The sequence below is a fragment of the Nicotiana attenuata genome, unplaced genomic scaffold, assembly GCF_001879085.1.
Source record: "Nicotiana attenuata strain UT unplaced genomic scaffold, NIATTr2, whole genome shotgun sequence".
NCBI lineage: Eukaryota > Viridiplantae > Streptophyta > Magnoliopsida > Solanales > Solanaceae > Nicotiana > Nicotiana attenuata.
In genome coordinates, this window is record NW_017670367.1 from 572,344 (window position 1) to 595,680 (window position 23,337).

General features: G+C 38.1%; 1 protein-coding gene across 1 annotated transcript in view; it reads right to left on the minus strand.

Moving 5' to 3' along the window:
* Nucleotides 1-412: 412 nt before the first annotated feature.
* Nucleotides 413-23,337, minus strand: part of LOC109238459 — a 26,482-nt gene continuing 3,557 nt past the window's right edge. Inside the window, exons 7-17 of the mRNA XM_019404932.1 lie at nucleotides 20,067-20,197; nucleotides 19,836-19,968; nucleotides 19,182-19,509; nucleotides 18,575-19,092; nucleotides 18,281-18,460; nucleotides 18,047-18,205; nucleotides 17,726-17,800; nucleotides 17,267-17,447; nucleotides 4,387-4,574; nucleotides 3,649-3,864; nucleotides 413-1,864 (exon numbers count right to left, since the gene is read on the minus strand). Of these exons, the coding sequence (XP_019260477.1) occupies nucleotides 1,217-1,864; nucleotides 3,649-3,864; nucleotides 4,387-4,574; nucleotides 17,267-17,447; nucleotides 17,726-17,800; nucleotides 18,047-18,205; nucleotides 18,281-18,460; nucleotides 18,575-19,092; nucleotides 19,182-19,509; nucleotides 19,836-19,968; nucleotides 20,067-20,197 (2,757 nt within the window). The 3' untranslated portion in view covers nucleotides 413-1,216. The remainder of the gene's footprint in view (nucleotides 1,865-3,648; nucleotides 3,865-4,386; nucleotides 4,575-17,266; nucleotides 17,448-17,725; nucleotides 17,801-18,046; nucleotides 18,206-18,280; nucleotides 18,461-18,574; nucleotides 19,093-19,181; nucleotides 19,510-19,835; nucleotides 19,969-20,066; nucleotides 20,198-23,337) is intronic.

Genomic DNA, 23,337 nt, shown 5'->3' on the forward strand with positions numbered 1-23,337 from the left:
TAGAGAACGAAAAAATGTTTAAAGTGTCTGGTACATCCGTTGCAATTGCAAATGCATAGATATTGAAATATAACAGAGCAAGTCAAATGGTTAATCTTTTAAATCTTTTCTTTACGTTCATCTCAATGCAAAATTATACTAACGAATAATTTTTTAAATCATGACTTTTTCTTTTCTATAAAGTTAGTAAAGCATTTAACATCAAATTGAAGTGAAGATTTTATTGTACATTCTAAAGTAAGAAGTAATGTAGATGCTAGGAAGAGAAGTCCTTAGCTGGGTTTATTTAAGATCTTTTTCCAGTGTTCAATCTCTTTCATGTAACTCGTTTCTGCTAATTATGAAATTTCATTACTACAAAGGGCATCGAACCTTGACTTAGCAGGGGCAAGATACTAGTGGTATCACTAAATTAAAAGTAAAACGCATCATGGCTCTTTTTTTCTCTCGAAAAAGGTAACAAATATTATTCACAAAAGTAGCACTAAGTTTAATGCAGCAGATCTGTACCGAGTGAGCAAAATCCAAAATCATATCCCTCTTCTAACCATGGAGTGATTCTATAAACCAAGTATTGAATCTGTTTCTTCTATAAGTTCCTCTTTACATCAAAACTAAAAGGACAAAGTACACTAGAACTTGATATTTTGGATAGAGTTGAACTTAATCTTCAAAGCATCTAGCATTTCTTTCACATCAAACAGTCCACCAGAATGCATGCAGGGGCTGTGTACCACCACTTAGTTCTTCATTTTTCCTTGCCAACATCTCAAACGGGCAATGATTGTCCGAGGAATGGCCCATTTGGTGCCAGCAAACTTCAGAAACAATTGGCACATTTGATATGCGACAGAGCAGAGCAAAAATAAGTAGTTGGGGGCCTCTGTAATCCACAAAGGTAAATCTACTGCATTACCTCATTCCTCTCTTCTGAAGATTATCATGAGTTAGGCAAGCCTCTTTGACTACTATCCAAGAAAAACATGCCACTTTTTATGGACCGTTGGTTTTCCAGATCTGCTTCCAGGGCCAAGGCTTCAAGTGTAATTCTTTTCGTGATATCTATAGCATGACTTGACTGAAAACACCCCTTTGCTACTCTTCTTCCTGTCACCATGGATCTTTCTGAGAGTGCAGATTGCCTAGGATTGAATAATTAGCTCCTTTGCACCCTCAACCCCAACCACAAGAAAGAAGTCACTAGAGATATTGGAAATCAAATGTACATTTGTGAATTGAAAACCTGGGAATGTAATGTTCTAAACACGGTCTCGACAGAAGTAAAATCAATGTCAAAACCGTAACTATTCCCTCCATACTGCATATAAAGGTAACCTTTGGAAGACAAAGGTGGAGGTAAAATTTGAGATATCTCTAAAAACTCTACTGTTGTAGGAGGCATAGGTGTCTCTATCTTCTTCGAGTAATAAACATCAGCTAGAAGGAGCCAAATAAGATCAGGATCGATTGAAGCGAGTCCAGCAAGGGCATTCACAGATGCATCTCGAAGGCCTACAACACCGCTACATGCTATCCCAACAACGAGACCGCTGACCTTCTTCAGAACTGCTTCCAGTGCTGAAGCACTATGTTTATTCTGAGCCAGATCCGCAAGCATGCTGAGCACCGCGGCCTGGACTTTTAGATCAGAAATCTCAGCTACTGGATCTCCTGAAGATGCAGAATCACCTCGGTATGGAAGCTTCAAGTGAGCCTCCTCTAAATGTGGAGCTCTCTTTTGAAATGGTGAAGTACTTAAAAGGCTCCAGAAGTGTTTCCCATCTGTATGGAAACGCCGAGTAAAGAAGTCACCTCCACATATTTGCACAATATTACTAATAGTATGCGCACATCTTCGAACAGCCTGCTTATTATTGAACAGAAAAACCAATAGTCAGAAAGCTGCTTTACTGACAATACTACTACCTTTGAAACAAACTTATAATTTCAATTTTGCTCGACAAGTTCTTTTTCCTTCGTGGGTGGGGGTGGGCAAGGGAAGCAAAGACCAAACAATGGTACAACCAAGAAAAAGAAATAGTAGGGATGTTTCTCAAGTCCCTCCCAATCAGAAAAAATTCTCTTTACTTTGTCCTACTAAAGATTTCATTGTCAAACCAAGTTTCACCTCCAGATATCTCAAGGACTCTAATGGTAATCATTAAAGAATGTAAAGTACTCATGAAACAAAGATAACAGTGAAATCATGAGTTTTTTGCCAATTACATCCCTGAATATATCTGCAACTTAACTACATCCTTAAAATATCTCAGCACACATTTTAAACATCCTTCAAGTTTATCGAAATGAGCAGGTTTCATTCTTCTGTTATTCATGGTTACAGAACTAACAGAATCCCTCAAAATCACGTGCAGCACATGTCATATATGCCAAACACCCAGCTTTACAACCCCCTTGCCCAACCCTGAAGTAAAAACAAAAAGTTATGGTACAAACAGAGTTGTTTGAAGTCGGTACTCATAACACTGGTAGAACCACTTAGACGTCCTTCTGGGTGATGCTCATCACTAGTTTAAGTTGTAAGATGAAGCATGACAAGAGGAGGTTTCGAGGAATTTTTCAAATTGTTTTGTAGAACCATCCAATCATCCTTGTCCACACTAGACATGTACAATTAGAAGATGAAGCATCACTGCAGCATAACCAGGAAAAGATTCCATCTTTTTTCATCCTTTTCACCATATTCATCAAAGGAAAAATAAATGTTAAAATCCAATTCACCGTCTCACCATTATTGTTCACCAATAAGATTCACAGTTAAACCAGAAACACTATTGAATTTTGGAACTTCTGTAACAAGCGTCCACCAGATCCCATCCTAAAAACAATCAATTGGTACTCCAGAAGTGACAAAGTACAGAACTAGAAATGCATAAAATGCTAAAAAAACATGCAGTTTTAGAAACCAGAAATGCAGAAAATGCTGAAACTCCAGAGACCAGATTATGGAAAAATCAGAAACTCCAAAAACAAGAAAATCTGAGATATCACAGAAACGAGAAAATTACCCCAAACACTTTCATATATACAACTGTATTTCCTTCAGTACAAAAAGTGTGCCTTAACGATCAGGGATGGAGAAGCAGGCGATGTTTTGGGCAGATGTCATGTCACGTGTGGTTTTGTAGGGGTCCGTTAGTTTGTAACAATGGGTAACAGAAGGATGAAATTTGCTCACTTTCGAAAACTTTAAGGATATTTTTATTCGTAAAGATACTTCAAGGATGTAATTTAAGTTATAAAATATACTTTAGGGATGTTTTTGGCCCAAAATTCGTGAAATCTTAGCCACTGCCCACTGGACACAGATTTGGCTATTGCTTCCAGTGTCCAATCTATTGCATGATAGCTCACACTGGACATACATGTTCTCGTCCCTCTCACTATGGATTCAGTTATTTCACGGTAACTGCTTATTATCAGCATCCTAGAATCCAAACCATAAATTAGGAACTTCTAAATTCTATTAGTTTCCAATCGTGCTTCCCCAGCACATCTCATAATTATAGTTGCCATAAAATTGAAAATAGTCAAATATCTATTTAAATTTAAAAAGATTTATAATAAGAAATCATCCGCAGAAATGATTAGTAGGTTTCAAAAAAAAAATGATAAAAAGCCACTCACCAATGGACTCTTATTTCGAATACAAGCAACCAAAAAAGGCCATACTTTATTGGCTGCAGGGAGCAGTCTGTTCTCAGTAGATTCATCAGCATCAGCATCTAAAGCATCCCTAAGACTATAGAATGAACACATTTCAGCCACATGTTCAATTGCCTCTTTGATTTCCTTCTCATGCTTGTAGGCATCCTCCACTTTGGCAATTGTCAAAAATCCATCCTAAAGACATTTGAAAATAAGTGAATCAAAGGAAACTTTCAGGTGCAATATTTCAGTAAGTAAATAAGTTTGTTCCTTCAAGGAATTTGCATATATGCAGATTTAATAAATATGAGGGTGAATAAATGATCAACCATAGCAAAACGAGACAAAAGTGTATGATGGATCCTCAACTTAGATTTTTTCTTTTTTTGAGAAGGAATCCTCAGCTTATATCTTCTGTCAGAAGAATAAAACGTATCTACAAAAACAAGACTGGCCGACTAAGACAAGCTTTTACATGAGAAAAGGAAAGTGGTATAAGAGGGACTGCGGCAGTAAGGTAATCCTATCATGAATAGGCATGAACTTATTTTTACTGAGCAGGAACAAAATGAAGTTGGGGATTTCCAAAGACCCATGCTATCCTAACTGCGTATGCATATAATATATTTTGTATTAGGATAGAAGGTTCAGCATTTAAACACTTTAATTTCATTGTGAAATTACTTAATTGCGACAGAATAAAGCTCAAAACCATACATCAACTATATCAAGTGCTACCAGGGATGCTGCTTGTTTTGCTGAAGCAAGTAATGGAGTTGCAGCTGTTAAACATGAACCTGCAATAGATCCAACTGTTCGTCTAAACCTTCTGAAGTCACTCATTTTGAACATCATAGTCTCCCACTCCATTTGCGTATGAACATCATTGGCGTAGATCCGCATCCCTATTAATAGAAGAATACCACCATCAGATGGCCAATGCTATCAATCGGGTAAATTCAGACATGAACTCCCAAAAAGGCAAATGACCCTGGATTTTCAATATTATATACGAGTGTTCCTCAAAATATGATTCAACACCAAAAGAAAATTTGATACTCAAGAATAAGATTTCACCATACTTCATGTCAGCATCATGGAGTTGAACACAAATTTCTAATATTATTATGTTGTCAGTGCTTGCAATTGGTATTTTCATGAGTAACTCTTTAAGAGTGTCTCCCAAGGTGGAACTTGTGAAAGCATCTTTATCCCAATGATCTCAAAATTTTATTCAGATACATGCCACTTTAAGCCTTCCAATAAGGCATTATTCTAAAATATTTTTCTAGATGCAACAAACTAAAACCTTTTATTATCTCCTTTTTCAGTATACTTTTGTGACGGCAGAAAACTTTTAGTGTTTTCTTTCCTCAAAGTTCCCCTTGTTGTCATCGAGTGCCTGATCTGCATGATTCCTGGAGCCACAAACAGAGCTGTGAAGACAATCTGGCCAGACAAGCACAACTAGACACCCAGTGCACCAGAAAGTTGACTGAGCCAGATTGATAATTGGAATGGACAGGATAAAATCACGTTGGAGTCAATAAAAAAGACCATCTTACACTGGAAACAGAAAATTGTGTGCACCGCAGCCACAAAAGCAAGCTATTGTCTTTTGTGATATTGTCCTAATTATATTTCATACAACAGAACATGGCATTATTGACATTTAATATTGCATATGTGAGAAAGCACGGGAGAAAATATATTATTGATGTATCGACATATGTTACAATGAGCCCTATATATATATACACACGTAACATGTCATACTCCTAATATATATTGGATTAGGGTTATTTATTTACTCCTATTTACATGACTATTCTAACACTCCCCCTCAAGCTGGTGCATATAAATCATATGTACCGAGCTTGTTACATATGTAGTTAATACGAGGACCAGTGAGGGACTTGGTGAAAATATCTGCAAGCTGATCATTCGACTTCACAAACTTTGTAGCAATATCTCCCGAGAGTATCTTTTCTCTAACAAAGTGACAGTCAATCTCAATGTGTTTAGTTCTCTCATGGAACACTGGATTTGACGCAATATGAAGAGCAGCTTGATTATCACACACAAGTCCCATCTGACTAATCTCACCAAATTTCAACTCCTTGAGCAACTGTTTGATCCAAATTAGCTCACATGTCGCCATAGCCATCGCTCGATATTCTGCTTCTGCACTAGACCGAGCAACCACATTCTGTTTCTTGCTCTTCCAGGACACCAAATTTCCTCCTACCAAGACACAATATCCAGACGTAGAACGTCTATCAGAAGGTGATCCTGCCCAATCAGCATCTGAGTATCCAACGATCTGCTCATGGCCTCGACCCTCAAACAATAAACCTTTGCCTGGAGCTGATTTTATATACCGAAGAATGCGAACAACTGCATCCCAATGACTATCACACGGAGAATCCATAAACTGACTCACAACACTCACAGAAAAGGAAATGTCAGGTCTTGTCACTGTAAGGTAATTTAATTTACCAACCAACCGTCTATATCTTGCAGGATCGCTAAGAGGTTCCCCCTGTCCTGGCATAAGTTTAGAATTCGGATCCATCGGAGTGTCAACCGGTCTACAACCTGTCATTCCTGTCTCTTCAAGAATATCTAAGGCATACTTTCGTTGTGAGATCACAACACCTGAGCTAGACTGAGCGACCTCAATACCCAGAAAATACTTTAGTTTGCCCAGATCCTTAGTCTGAAAGTGTTGCAAGAGATGTTGCTTCAATTTAGTAATACCATCCTGGTCATTGCCGGTAATAACAATGTCGTCAACATAGACCACCAGATAAATACAGAGACTCGAGGCAGAATGCCGATAGAATACAGAGTGATCAGCTTCACTCTGAATCATGCCAAATTCTCGAATAACTGTGCTGAACTTACCAAACCAGGCTCGAGGAGACTGCTTTAGACCATAAAGTGACCGACGCAAGCGACATACAAGGCCACGAGACTCCCCCTGAGCAACAAACCCAGGTGGTTGCTCCATATAAACTTCATCCTCAAGGTCACCGTGTAAAAAAGCATTCTTAATGTCCAGCTGATAGAGGGGCCAATGGCGAACAGCAGCCATGGATAGAAAAAGGCGGACTGATGCTATCTTAGCCACAGGAGAGAAGGTATCACTGTAATCGAGCCCAAATATCTGAGTATATCCTTTGGCAACAAGACGAGCCTTAAGACGATCAACCTTACCATCCGGACCAACCTTGACTGCATACACCCAACGACAACCAACAGTAGATTTACCTGAAGGAAGAGGGACGAGCTCCCAAGTACCACTCGTATGTAAAGCAGACATCTCGTCAATCATAGCCTGTCGCCATCCTGGATGAGACAATGCTTCACCTGTAGACTTAGGGATGGAAACAGAGGACAAAGAAGATAGAAAAGCATAATAGGGTGATGACAAACGATGATAACTCAAACCGACATAATGGGGATTAGGATTAAGGGTGGCCCGTATACCTTTCCGAAGTGCAATCGGTTGATTAAGACGAGACAAGTCCGCAGTATTAGCAGGGTCAGGTGCAGGACGTGAATCAGCTGGACCTGATGCTGGGCGCGGACGACGATGATATGTCAAAAGTGGTGTTCCTGTGGCAGGGAGTCTAGGAGGAGCCACACTAGACTCCTCAACGGCTGGAATGGATAAGACTTCTATAGCGGAAGGTGAAGGAGAAGCTATAGGAGACTCGGGTAAGACTTCTGTGGCGGAAGGTGAAGGAGGAGCTATAGTAGACTCCTTAAAGGTCGGTATAGGTAAGACCTCAGATATATCAAGGGGGTCAGAAAGTTCAGAAGAGGTAAAGAAAGGTTTAGACTCAAAAAATGTGAAGTCAGAGGACATAAAGTACCTACGAAGATCAAGTGAGTAACAACGATATCCCTTCTGAACACGAGAATAACCAAGGAAGACACACTTGAGAGCACGAGGAGCTAACTTATCTTTCCCAGGGGCTAGGTTATGAACGAAACAAGTGCTCCCAAAAACACGAGGGGGAACAGAGTATACGGGTGATTGGGGAAACAATACTGCATACGGTATCTGATTCTGGATGGGAGAGGAAAGCATCCGATTAACTAAATAACAAGCTGTGAGAACTACATCGCCCCAAAAACGCAGCGGAACATGAGATTCAATGAGAAGTGTGCGAGCAGTCTCAATGATGTGCCTATTCTTTCTCTCTGTAACCCCATTTTGCTGAGGGGTATAAGGACAAGAGGTCTGATGAATAATTCCTTGAGAAGTCATAAACTGCTGAAATTGAGAGGATAAATATTCTAAGGTATCACTGCGAAAAGTGCGAATGGAAACACCAAATTGATTTTTAATTTCAACACAAAAATTCTGGAATATAGAAAACAACTCAGAACGATCTTTCATTAAGAAAATCCAAGTATATCTTGAATGATCATCAATAAAACTAACAAAATAACGAAATCCTAAGGTTGAACTGACTCTACTAGGACCCCATATATCAGAGTGAACTAAAGAAAAAATAGACTCTACGTGACTCTCAATACTACGAGGATAGGAGGCTCGGGTATGTTTCCCGAGCTGACATGACTCGCACTCTAATGTGGATAAACTAGACAAACCAGGCACCATCTTCTGAAGCTTGGATAAGCTTGGATGTCCTAAACGTCTGTGAATTAGGTCCGGAGGATCTGTAACTAGACATGCCTTGGAGGATTTTAGGGAGTTAAGGTAGTAAAGCCCTTCTGATTCAAGTCCTGTTCCAATCGTCTGCCCTGTACTGCGGTCCTGCATAATAAAAGAATCATCAATAAAATATATACCACAATGGAGGGCACAAGTCAAACGACTAACAGATGCAAGATTAAAAGGACAGCCAGGGACATAGAGAACGGAATCTAGAGTGACAGAGGGTAGGGGATTCGCTTGTCCAACTCCTTTTGCTTTGGTTTGAGACCCATTGGCTAAAGTACAGTGGGAAGAGACTGTGAATACGCAATATTTGACAAAAGTGATTTATTACCAGAGATATGATCAGAATCGGCTGAGTCCACAACCCATTGTCCAGGAGGACTAGACTGGGAAACACAAGCAAAAGAATTACCAGCAACAGAAGTATTAGTCTGAGCAACAGAAGCTACTTGTGGAGATGTCTGCTTACTTGCTCAATACTGAAGGAACTCATTATACTCCCCTTCAGATAAAGAAAATCCCTGGTTACCTGCAGTCTCAGTCTGAGCAACATAAGCATTTTTGGTTGGGCGGCCATGTAAAGAATAGCATACATCACGAGTGTGTCCAAGTTTATGACAATAGGAGCACTTGGGTCTAGATCTTCCAAAACGACCTCCTCCTCGTCTATTCTCCATAGTATGAGATGCCCGATTGTCCACTGATTGGGATACGAGGACAGATGAGTCAAGTGTCTGTGATGAGCTCAGTGGGTGACTAGGTGCTGCAGCAAGGCGAAGTAATCGAGAGAATAATTCATCAACTGAGGGGACGGTTGGACTAGCCAAAATATGGTCACGTACTGAATCAAGGTCATTAGGGAGTCCAGCGAGTGTAAGAACTAGAAACATCTTCTGTCGTTGCTCTTGTTGTTTTTCAATACTAGCAGAAACTGGCATCAACGTCTCAAATTCTTCCATGACTGTCTGAACTTGTCCCAAGTAAGTAGACATATCTAATTCCTGTTTCTTCAAGCTTGTCATTCGCGATATTACATCATAGAAACGAGATATGTCATTAGTGTATAGATTACGAGCCTTTTCCCAAACTAAATAACATGTCTGGAATGGACGGAACAAGGGCATCAACTTGGAATCAATAGATCGCCACAGGATACTACATAACTGAGCATCGACCTTCTCCCACTGTGTTTTGGCCTTTTCATCACCTTCGCTAGCCTTTTTTGTTAAATGATCTTGAACTCCTTGACCTTTACACCACAACTCGACAGATGAAGCCCAATCTAAGTAGTTTGAACCTCCCATTAAAGGTTCTGAGGTAATCATAACACCGGAACTGCCAGAACCCGGGTTTCTAGACCCGAAAGCATCGACTCCCAAAGACATGGTTGGATTATCACCAAATAACAAAAAGAATCAACTGAAAATTCTCTGAAACAGATGAAGAAAACACTGTGTTTGCCGGAAAAGTACTGTAGCTGCCGGAAAAATTAGTGTAGTCGCCGGAAAAACTCAAAGTGGTCGGAATTAAAAAATAAAAATATGGACAGGCTCGGAATTGCAGGGCGATCCAACTGCCCTGAAGGAGCGAAGCCGAAATCTGACAGGAAGGGGTCTCACGCGCCGGCGCGTGGGACAGACGCGCCGGCGGAAACAGTGCCCCGACAGGCGCGTGACGGCACGTGGGTGACTGTTTTCCGGTGATTTTTTCTGGGGTTTGGTCGGATCTCTCTTGGGAACCTTGTGGTGGTGTTGGATTTTGCACAACACTGTTAATTAGTGACTTTGACGCAATAAGTCACTTAGGTCACCGAAAAATTGCACGGTGACCGAGTTCTTTCTTCCCGGATATCGCTGGAATGACGCACAACGATAAATTTCTCACCGTAGCTCTGATACCATGTGAGAAAGCACGGTAGAAAATATATTATTGATGTATCGACATATGTTACAATGAGCCCTATATATATACACACATAACATGTCCTACTCCTAATATATATTGGATTAGGGTTATTTATTTACTCCTATTTACATGACTATTCTAACAGCATATAAAAACATCTCTACTATGTGTTTTTTTTTTTTACGGTTTTCTACTGGCATGCTTTCAAGTTATAAAGAAGCTTTCATATTGCCTAAGCTTTTAAGCTTAAAAAAAGAACACTATTGATAGGTTCAAAAGTAGTTGATGCATACTGACTATGAAAATGTACTGTACTTGGTTTCTTTAGACAGATTCGACTTAATAGCTAGAAACAATAATTGTGCATAATATGCAGGATGATAAATCAAAATAGTAATGTTGTTAAAGCTCGGCTGAGGTGCACTTAAACCCTAAAGTTAGATGCCGCACGAGCTGTACACTGTGCCTCGCATACATAGCACTTCAATTCAAGCATCAATGTGCTTATGGTGTGTGCCTCATCGCCCATGGCTGTATCTTGAACAGCGCGAGATAAACAATATGTAGTAATAACCATCTAAGGATAAAATGATACCATACTAACACTAGTACTACTGAAGTAAGGGAGACAAAGGGAAAACGCTCGACTACCCACTAACTTTCTACCCTGATTCTCAACCTCCACACCCTCCTATCAAGGGTCATGTCCTCGGATAGCTCAAGCTGCGCCATGTCCCACCTGATCACCTCTCCGTAAGACGGCTTGCGCACACCTCGAGTAATTCCATACATGCTACCTCCCACCGATTTTGCAACTATATTTTGTTTCTTAATCTTCTAAGATACCAGATTGCCTCCAACCAGAACACAATATCCATAAGTAGATCATTTGTCAGAGAGTGAACCTGCCCATTCTGCATCTATGTACCCAACAATCTGATGTTGTCAATCCTCATAAAGCAATCATTCCTGGACCTGCCACGATAGGTCTACAATCTTTCATCCCTATCTCCTCAAGAATATACTTCCTTTAAAACATCACAATACCTGATGCGGATTGAGCAACTTCAATACCTAGGAAGTTGATACTTGGTCTCGAAATGAAGTGTTTCCTCTTATTAACACCCTCTTAATCATTACCTATGATAACTATATCATCAATGTAATCCATCATATACATGCACAGGTTTGAAGCAGAATGTAGATCGAACACAAATAATCAATTCCATGGTGGATCATGCCAAATTCCTGAACAACTTTGTTGAACTTACCAAACCATGCACAAGGTGAACTATTTCAAGACCACGAAGTGATCGATGTAATCGCCATTCCTAGCAACTGGACTCCCCCGGCAACAAAGCCTAGTGGTTACTCTATAGGCATATATACCTAACTAATCCTATAAATTCATGTGTAGTCAAGCCCAATGTATTACATCTAGAAAGCACTTCTAAGCTGGGATTTAGAGGATGAGGTATGCATGGAGCAATTGCTAGGCTTTGTTGCCCTGAAGGACTCCAATAGTCTGGTATGCCAATTACATTGATCCCTATATGGATTGAAGTAGTCCTCTCGAGCATGCTTTGATAAGTTCCAAGAGATAATACAAGATTTTGCATGACCAGAAGTGAAGCTGATCAATGTGTTTACCACCAGGGATTGCCAGAAAAAGCCATCGGAAACATCCAACATTAACCGGAAAGTTCTAACTTGCTAGAAAAACGCAAACGTAGTTGGAGAAAAAATTAATAATAGATAGGTAGGGTAGCCCTGCTCGACTCCCAATATTCTAAAGACACCAAACAGAGCTTGTTGTAAGTCAGAAATTCACTCATCAGCAATAACTGTTTGTTCAGAATCTAAGGTTCACTCATCACTGGAAAAAAATTGGAACCAAGATGGGTCGATTCAGAACACCACTATTGAAGTGGGTGACCATCTCATCTAAAAGCTTAAGCGGTTAGAGAGAGCACACTTTTATTTACTTAATTATGTCTTCAACACGTCCTCTCACACGCGGGCCTGATTCTTTTGATGAGTCAAGCACATGCAAATTCTTTTTCATATTGGGTGGCGGTGAGACTCGAACCCAGGACCTCTGCCTGCTCTGACCATGTTGAAGTGTATGATCATCTCATCTAAAAGTTTAAGTTGTTAGAGAGAACACACTTTTATTTACTTAATTATGTCTTCAACAACAACATTGTCCCAGATGGACTTAAAGCGGACAACTACGATGTGCCAATGTGTTGTGGTACATAAGTCGAATAAATAGGTTTGAATCATTAACATCTTATATATTGAAATCATTAAACGTCAATGTGAGTTATTATCATTACTCTATCCATTACAACTGCACCACCATTACCACCGCCAACCACCACTGTGACCACTATCAATCATGTTCACCATCAACCTCCACTGCAAAATCACCAACTCTCCACCATGAAAGAAACTTTCACTACAATAACCAACCATCTCTACCACCAACCGCCACCACTGCCACCAACCTACACCACTTGCCACCACCGTTAACCACCTCTATTTCCAGCCACCACTTCATAACCATCACTTCAGACCATCGTTGCACAACTACCACTGAATAATCATCACTTGCACAACCACCGCTACTAGCCACCTCCACCATCAATAACCACCACCTCGCAACTAACATCGCCGTTGCCATCACCTAGACATTTGAATGTGCCTTCATCGAAGAAACAATTTTCACAACACCATATAAATTCAGGTTTTTTTTACATACTTTTTGATATCATATTTATTTACTCCCTCCATTTCAATTTATGTGACATAGTTTGACTCGATTGGGGGGTGTGGAGGTCGAGGATTAGGGTTGTAGGTTGACAGGTAGTCGAGAGTCTCTTCTCGTCGTACTAGTAGTATTAGTACTAGTCTTGTATTCTCCTATTCCGAGTTATTTGTTGTTAGATGATGTGGCATTATTTTCGGTCTTTTACCATGTCAGCCACACTCTCATTTAGTCGATCTTGATAGTTCGAATACGAGAAGTGTCTTAATCTAGACACTCTCCAAGTTGATAGGATCCAAATGAAAAAAGGAAATACAATGGTAAGATTTGCCATCTTTCTTATTAAATAATTAAAAACCAATTGATGGGGAAAGGTGTTGTTCATGGTGGTAAGCGAGGGGGGATTGAGTAAAGGGATAATGCCGCTTTTTACTAATATAGTCCCGAGTAGGTAATTAGAGTTAGAAGCTTCACAGCTTCTTCCACTCACCTCCACGGGCGAATATAGTCTACTAGACTCTTTCTTGGCTAGTCTAGTAGACTATATTCTAGGTCATTCCGAAGGGCTCCATATAATTTTGGGGTGTAACGTTGTGGTTGTTCCCTCTCCTTTCAGTCGAGAAGTTTTCGCACTTCTCTTATAGTCGTATTCCTAGTTTCTTTGCTATCGCATGTTGTGCTATTTGTTTCTGTTCTCTTATTTCCTTGACATTGTTATTGTTTGTTTATTGTGTCTTTTTCACTGTTCTTAAGCCGAGGGTCTATAGGAAACAGCCTCTCTTCCTTCATAAGGTAGGGGTCTGCCTACACATTACCCTCCCCAGACCCCCCGTATGGGATTGCACTGGGTTTGTTGTTGTTGTTTAGTTTGACTCGGCGTGGAATTTAGAAAAGAAAGGAAGACTTTTGAAACTTGTGGCATCCGTCCCAATATATATGGCGGTGTTTGACTCGGGATGAAGTTTAAGACAGAAATGAAGATTTTTGAAAACTTGAGGTCTAAAATAAGACATATATATTTATGTGGCTATAAATCATCTCATTAAGGGTAAAGTGAAAAGTTCAATGTTAAATTATTTCTAAATAAGCATGGCATTCTTTCTAGGGCTGACTAAAAAGGAAAGAGTGCCACATAAATTGGGATGGAGTAAGTATAACATTTATGTGACTATAAGTGGGTGTTTGGACATAAGAATTGTAAAATTCCAAAATAGGGTGAAAATTTTTTTTAAATGAAAATGGTATTTGAAATTTAGAATTGTGTTTGGACATGAATATAATTTTGGGTTGTTTTTGAAGTTTTGTGAGTGATATGAGTGAAAATTTTGAAAAACAGTTTTTTGGAATTTTTCAAATTTTCGAAAATTTCCAAAATGCATCTTCAAGTGAAAATTGGAAATTTTATGAACAAATGCTGATTTCGAAAAAAGTGAAACATTTTTGGAGAAAAGGAAAAAATTCTTATGTCCAAACGGGCCCTAAGACATTTGAAACGTGTGGCTTTAAACATGCCATAACATTTGTGTAATTATAAGACTTTTGAAACTTGTAATTTTACACATGTCATACAGTGTGCGGTTATAAAAGCTTCTCAATAAGGGTAAAGCGGAAAGTTTGAAGTTAAATTAATTCCAAATACAGAAATGTGTCGTTCTTTCTTAAATTAACTAATACTAAGGAAACAGTGTAACATAAATTGAAATTGAGGGAGTTTTAGTTTTTATTTTTTATTTTTAAATTCAATATTTTATATTTTATTTCTAAATCAAGAAAAATTATAGACATTCGGATGTTGAGGAAACATAAGTCTTAAATTCTCATTGTTCACATTTAGAGACAATCATCTTAACAATCAGATATTTATTTAGATTTGAACATCTTACTATTAAAAAAATAAACGCTTTGACATCCTTAACACTTCTTATTCCTGTTTCCAGCTCAGAGCTACTAGGTCTATATCACTATATATAATAACAGAGGAAGCATGAAAGAACTTTTGCTAAAAAAAAAAGATTGACTTATGTGACAGACTTATGCAGCCAAAATTAGAGCACAAGACAAGAAAGCCTACTACTCCCTTTGTTCCAGTTTATGTGAACCTATTTCCTTTTTAGTTCGTTCCAAAAAGAATGACCCCTTATCTAAATTTGGCAATAATTTAGCTTAAACTTACAATTCTACCCTTAATGAGAAGCTTTCATAACCACACAAATACTCTGGGCCCCTTTCTGACTTGTTTAGGACCATAAATTCTAAAAGTCTTCATTTTTTCTTAAATTCCGTTCCCAGTCAAACAGGTTCACACAAATTGGAATGGAGGGAGTACTTAATAAAGCCTATGTCAAATAAAATAAAGGCTAACTCACCAAAAGGAAAAGCCTAGAATAACTACTTCATTTTCAGGTGAAATAAAACACTCTCTCTCTCTCTCTCTCTCTCTCTCTCTCTATATATATATATATATATATATATATATATATATATATATATACCCTATAGCAATGAGTATAAAATTTCAAAAATTATATTAATATTCAAACAATGTGTTTGAGTTTTAAAAATAAAATTTTAAAATATAAACTCTTGAAAATGATGAATATTGAACTTATTTAGTCAACAAAGTGGCAGATGATTTAGCTAAGCATGAAAACAACCTAGAAATTTTTGAAGGCTTAGAGGTCTGTGTATTTCTTTCTTTTGTTTTAACTTTGTTTGAAAATGATTATCATGGTACAATGAAATCTACACATGTCAATTACAAAAAATAAGAAATTAGCGACGGTAAATTATGAAGCTAAACATTAAAAACTCATCGCTACTCCTATTTAGCAACAGATTAGTGACAGATTACCAAAAAAATCCTATTAAGAATTTCTTAGATAATTCCTAATTTTTAGTCAAATGATGTAATAAACTTTCTTAATAATATTAATTTCTTTTATATCAAAAAATTAAAGTCCTTTTCCAATTAGTTAACTGGATTATGCAACAGTAATTTAGGTATTGCATAGAAAACAACGTGTTTAATACAATATTTTTGAATAATGTGTTCTTTTCTTACTATATTTTAACATGGTGAATTAATTCCAATTAACTTCTTTCCAGAATAAAATAAAAATTCGATTGTACAAGGTCACAATATTCTTGGAAATAAGTGAAAATCACATTTAACATCAAGATTTAAAAATATTAGTTTATATAAAGTTTAAATATTAAATTCTTAATCGATTTCGAGGTATTATATATATATATATATATATATATATATATATATATATATATATATAAGATATACTATATATATTAACCAAATATAAAAAAAATTAGAGATTTTATTTTGATTAAGTTGTAACAATATTGCTAAATTTACTTATTATCGCCATTAATTTGTAACATGAAATAAGAATAAAAAGAATTGGTAAAAGTTGGTTAGTTTAAACAGGAGCAAAAAAGAAGAAATGTTGCGAAAGAAATTATTTTGGGGACTTTTCCGGTTTTTCAACACTACCTTGCGTTTTTAGATGCTTGGTATAGTTCATGTAATGTAGGAAAAAAAGAAGAAGCAATCCTAAATATCTTAGGCTTATTAGATCTATCTATCTATCTATCTATATATATATATATATATATATATATATATATAAAGATTCAGTAGTTAAAATTTTATTTATATTTGAAAAACAATTGAATGACAATTCCCTAGACCACGAGGGATTACTCAAAATTCACATTCCACCACTTGTAATTTGACCACAATTGAAAAAGAATTCTAGAAGTGAATTCTATTTATTTAAATTTGGGTTAGTCAAGTGCTCCTTAATAGGTGTATCAGGTAAAAATAGTTCAGGAGTTTTCGTCATGGTCAATTTATTTATTTATGTTAGAATTAACATAACATAAATATTAAAAAATTATCATAAAAGATATTGTAGTTATGATATGTAGAACCAATAAAAATTTATATAAGGTAAAGTTTTAATGAATCCCAAAATCCTAAATAATTGGACTTCCTACACAAAACGGATAGGAAAAGATTTAATAACCATAATTTTAGCTAATTTAAAACTCCTAAATATTATAAGATCAATTAAATGACTATTTTGTTCGGTGTGAACTCTATTATAAAAGGGTAAAAAGGGCGAACAACATTTCGCTAAGGGCCTTCGTGCTTTTAATATAATATATAAATATATATTCAATTGTCGCATGATTTAATGGATACATACCAGATTCAGACGACTCCATGCCAACATTGTCATCATTATATGAACCTGAATCATCAAAAATCTTTTCTGCCCCCTTCTGCAGGTTCAGCTTTCTAGATTCCACATCCTCATAATATGACTTTGCTTGATCCACCAGAGCACTAGCCTCATGCTTTGATGCCTTAACTATTTCTGCCATTGCCTGAAGAGTGGAGGAAGATTATAACCAAGTAACTGAATAGAGAAGAGCACCACATCCAATAGTCAGAATCTAAAGAAATTTAAAACAAAAGGTCTGATGCAGAGATACACGAATTAAGTGAGCTTTCTTTCCAGGCGAGATATAACAGACAAAGAGAAATGCACTTTCTAGTTTTAAGACACAGAATATGACTAAGAGAACTGATTGTTCTCCTCTAGCTATATCTATCAGTAAGTGCATATCAAATTAGACTACAGTAAGCAAATGTCAGAAATCACCTTCAAGAAGGGAATGGTCAAGCCAGGGTTTTGATGCCTGCCAAGAATTTCAAGCTCCATGGAAACAGCACGCATCTGCAGAAATCACAAAATCATTCTGAACATATCGCAACTTAAACTAAAAACTATACACACACACATATATATATATATATATGTCATGTCCATAGAGGCAGACATAATAAAACAGACGACAGGACCTACAACAACATATGCCTCATTTCCAAACTAGTTGCATTTGGAGACAACAAAACAGAACGAGAAGTTAGAAAAAAGTTTTTTGTTGATTCCAATTTTCAGGATATCAAAGTTGAGACATACTGGCTCCTCCAACAGAGGAAATATACTGTGCGCCACTCCTATGTACGAAAGCATGGCAGCAAGTACATTTGGTACATCAGGGTTAAGCTCAAGAGAGCGCAGCTGCCTGCATATTGAATCAATTATATAATCTGAATTTGCTATAACCAAGTGTCCAACCTGCAAGAAGTTTTATAATTAGTGTCAGTAACCTTCAAAGACACAGCAAGAAAGAAATCCATAGCTGCTGCTTACTGTTGGATAGTCATGCATAGCAGCAACAATGCGTAATACAGCATCAGATGCACTACTGATTTGGAAGCGAGAGCAACTAAGATTGTGAAGCAACATATAAAGAGATGTATGAAGAAATCCCGACGAAGAAAAATCTTTCCCAAGGCACATTGAAAAGATGCCAGTTCCATCAATAATAACCTGTTTGATAATAGCAAAACTAACATCAGTATGACAAGCATTATTTGAGCCGCTAGAAAAGACATCGATAAGATTGAAACCACAATCACAACAAGAGATGGAAAAGAAAATTTCCTGCTGCAACATCACGTTGTCATTAAAGAAATGCGAGCTAATGTTCCTATCCTCACAATCAGATTGTTGTAAAGCAGCCGTATGTTCAACGGGCAGACTCCATATTTCAGGGGATAGGTATTCATGTAATATGCTGCCAATGCAGTCAACTAAATGATTCCTTTCTCCCTTAACTTGGCAAATCTTCCAAATAGATCCCTCTGGTGCAGATTGTTCAATTTTGCAATGTTGACTCTCATCTTCTTGACACTTCTTATTTTCTTGCGGTGCCATTACATATGCTCTAAACATTCTGGTAAAGTCATCAATTGCTTGATCTGACAAACCAAATATCAACTCATTCAGGACACACACAGCTGTACTGGCCTGTCGTACTAATTGTCCTGAAGTAATCCTGTTGTACCAAGATTGCCAGCTTTCTTCACTGTATTCCTTCATCCGTATTTCAGAAATCAATTTCCGCAGGTTCTCCAATGGAAGGTCAATGATAACAGAGAGAGACCCCTCAGTTCGAGAATCTAGTCAAAGTAACAAAAGGAAAATGTCATAACGTTAGGTCAGGAAAGAAGTAAATATACGGTTAAAAAGTTCAGAAGGGAAAAACAACCTGCAAATAAAGATAAACCTACAAGTCGAAGGATCCCAGCTAGAGAATGGTACAGCTTCTGACTGCCAACATAAACAAACCAAGGTGGCATGCGAGGCAGCTGATGCTCATTCTTTACACTTTCTGTGGCATGTACTCTTCTATTTTGATTCTCTCTACTTCCCAGATTGTCAAAGCCAGCAGCTCTAACAGCTCTTATCTCTGCTAGGGAATGCATGAAGCCTGATGAGGAAGGCTTTGCTACAACATTCTTCTCAAGGGAACCAGCAAAAACTGAATTTTGACTCAGACAGAGGGCTAAAACATCCAAGAATTGAGCAGATCTTACCTACAAATTCCACTGAAAGGCATTAAAAAGATGAAAGGCGTTACACTTTAAGTAGTCTGACCTGAATGAGGTATGATGCTAAGGAAAAAGAAAAAAGAAATAAATTCTGTAACAATTAAATATATGTAAGAAATAGCAGCTCCACAAGTGTCCAGTGGCAAGTAAGCAAGCAAGTGGGAGACTTTACGTTCATCCACTCAACCCCGCCTCTCCAAGCAAAAGAGAACCATAAAAGAAAAGAACAATGACCCCAAAGCTAAGAATTGATAGCTCAGAATTGCTTAAAAGGATAGAAACAAAGAAAACGCTAGGCCTGTTGCACCTACAGGAGACTGAAGGAGGTAGTCTGTCACGAGCCAAGGCCCTGAAAAATAGATCAGTACGAGTAGTTTCTGGGCATGTGCAATTGCATATGATTCATCAGCTCCAAGGACCACCTTTGGAAGCTTTTCAACAAGCCTGTGAAGAGGATGTCAAGTCCATTAGATCACTTCTAGTGCATAGGCCGCTACCAAATATATATGTTTCAACAGAGAAAAGATTAGGACTACACAGACCTGTTAAAAACTTCTCTAACATCATCTTTTACTTGACGCTTTCCATGTGACGTGAGCAGATACCTAAAGAACAACTGTGAAGCTGAAGACACCTCCTCGGAGTCATCACATGCCAAGACACATAGACTTTCCTGCATTTTACAAGAGCCAAGAATACATTCAGAATAAAATATTTGGTTAGTGAAAAATGAAAATTATCTGTACCAAAATCTTGCACTTCAAAGAAGCTTCAAGACTGCTAATAAAGGACCCAATGGCACCAAAAAGAAAAAAACAAAGAAATGCAATTCACTTATATACAAGAGTATGTCAATATATTCCGACTTTCATATTTACAATTGTACCAATTCATCGAAAATCATGGCATCGCATGGCATCGCTAGCTTGCAAGTATTACCGAACGAAGATTTAAAAAGGAGCAGATATTTATCAGAAAACTAAACTAAGTGTCAAGTGCCAATTACAGTCTCCTCACACAGTCAAAGACTAAGGTAAAGAAATGTGTTTGTTGCAATAGTGGTTTATGTACCCTTTTGACAGACTGTAGCAGCAATCACTAGAAACATTATGGAGTATTGAGTTCCATGAAAGGAAAGCACAAGAGAAACCGGTATAGCACAATAGATTATGCAAGTGGCTCAGCCACACAGATACAATCCATAGCATCTGTTAGAATATTATGTCTTAATATTAGAATGTTATAACTGTTTTGTTAAGTTAAGAGTTGGTCAACTCAGATATTTGTCCCACAATGTAAAAATAATGAGTATTCCAGACCTATGAATAACTGTGGCTTGTATTCAATTCTAATCAAGTCACTAATACATCTCTTCTTTTTCGTATTTTTGACATGGTGTCAGAACCTCCATGATCTTGGAAAAAATCAACTTCCAAATATCGAAGGTCGGCCCTATGCTGCCCACCTGAACAAGTGTTTCACTTTTCATAATTTTCTATTCTTGCATCATTTCGATGATCATTCAGTAGTATCTCTCCTATTTTAGTGCTCATTCCAACGACACCATGCCCAGTTCTAATAATCGTTCCAAGGTACCATGCCTCTTTTCCAGTACTCCTTCCTGTGGCACTATGACTATTTTGTAACTTTTCAAGTGGCATCGCGCCTCTTTTCCCGTGACCATTCTGGCAGCACAGCCTCTATCTGGCCAATATTCCAACCATTTCTCCAGCACCATATCTGACAAGATTCCAGCAACTTCCAGCAAGTTTTCCCACAACTGTTCCCGCAACAATAATAGCAATTTTACAGTACATTCACTAATCTGAAAATTGTTCAATTTTTTGTATTTTCAATAAATAAAGTTAGTGGTTCTTCCCATTTGAGTTTGAGAAGGCCTGTTATATTAAGTGTTAGTATTAAAAGTTAAGGGAAAATGTAAGAAATGTTAGAGTAGTAAGTTAGACATTGTCCCACAGCGGAAAATTTCCAGATGTGTAGTGTGTGTCTTTTAATTGATATTAATTGTAAATACATCTTTTATTCTTGCCGCATGTCACGGGTGGGTTCGAACACTCCCACAGATAAAGCCTAGTATTTAAGCCGAGAAAAGTGGAGGGACGTGCCAATTATCTAGAGAGTTTCAAACCTTACGCCACTAGTCCTCGGGCATTTGGTTATAAGAAAGAAAATATATTACATCTCTACTCTCCGATATGTCTTACAATGTCAATATTTGTGAATCAATATGGCTATGAGCTAGTAGCATATGGACATGCCAACAAGAATTTGGAAGTCCGGATAATTTCATAATATTGCAATGGCTTCCGGATGTTTGATATCTCAAGGTATAGCACTATGAAATTCCACTTCTAAGGGCAATATGACAGAAGAGCCAGTTTAAACCTACTACATAAGACCAAAGTAGAATGGGTCCACAACGCCAGCTAATAAACAAGTCTTGCTTTAATTTCATTTTCTCTTTTAAGACATGTGATGTCTGAATGGTATGCAACAGATTTCTACATGCTAATAGGCAGAATATAACATGAAAGCATATTACTTCTCAAAAGAATAAAATATGGAAGCATATTAGCAGGAACTTTATTTCACAATTAATAATCTCATCCAGCCAAATCAGCTAGAGCAACAACAACAAAAAAAAAAAAAAAAAAACCAATGTAATCCCACAAGTGGGGTCTGGGGAGGGTAGTGTATACTCAGGCCTTACCCTCACCTTGAAGGTAGAGAGATTGTTTCCGATAGACCCTCGGCTCACGAAAGACGAGAAGAAAAGCAATAGCACCAAGCAATAACAACAACAAGATACTAAAAAAACGAAATGTGAGGAGCAACAAGTAATAAATCTAACAGTAACAGAATACAGGTCTAACACTAATACTCTCGACTACCTACTAGCCGTCTACCTTGATTCTCGACTTCCACATCTTCCTATCAAGGGTTATGTCCTCGGTAAGCTGAAGTAACGTCATGCCCCCTGCCAAATCACATCTCCCCGGCACTTCTTCCGCCTACCTCTACCTCTTCTCAACCCCTCCAGCGCCAACCTCACACCTCCTTACCGGGGCATCTTCGTTTCTCCTTTTCACATGACCAAACCATCTAAGCCTAGCTTCCCGCATCTTATCCTCCACCGGAAAGGCGGAGACACTCCCACTCTGGCCCGCATATCTTCATTCCTAATCCTATCCATCCTTCTATGCCCACACATCCATCTCAACATCCTCATCTCTGCTACTTTCATCTTCTGGACATGCAAGTTCTTGACTAGCCAGCACTCGGCCCATACAACATAGTCGGTTTAACCATCACTCTGCAAAACTTGCCTTTAAGTTTAGGCGGCACATTCTTATCACATAAAACACGAATGCTAGCCTCCACTTCACCCACCCCACTCCAATACGATGTGTAACATCCTCGTCTATCTTTCCATTTCCTTAGATAATAGAACCAAGGTACTTGAAACTCTCTCTCAGGGATAACTTGTGTATCAAGCCTCACATCTCTGTCCGCTTCACTGAACCTGTCACTGAACTTGCACTCCAAGTATTCTATCTTGGTCCTACTCAACTTGAACCCTTTAGATTCTAGGGTTTGTCTCCAAACCTTCAGTCTTGCATTTACACCGCCTCGCGTCTCGTCAACCAGTACAATTTCATGTGCAAATAACATACACCATGGCACCTCCCCTTGAATGTGGCGCATCAGTGTGTCCATAAACGGGCTGAGAGCTGACCCCTGGTGCAACCCCATCACAACTGGGAAGTGGTCCAAATCCCCCCCCCCCCCCCC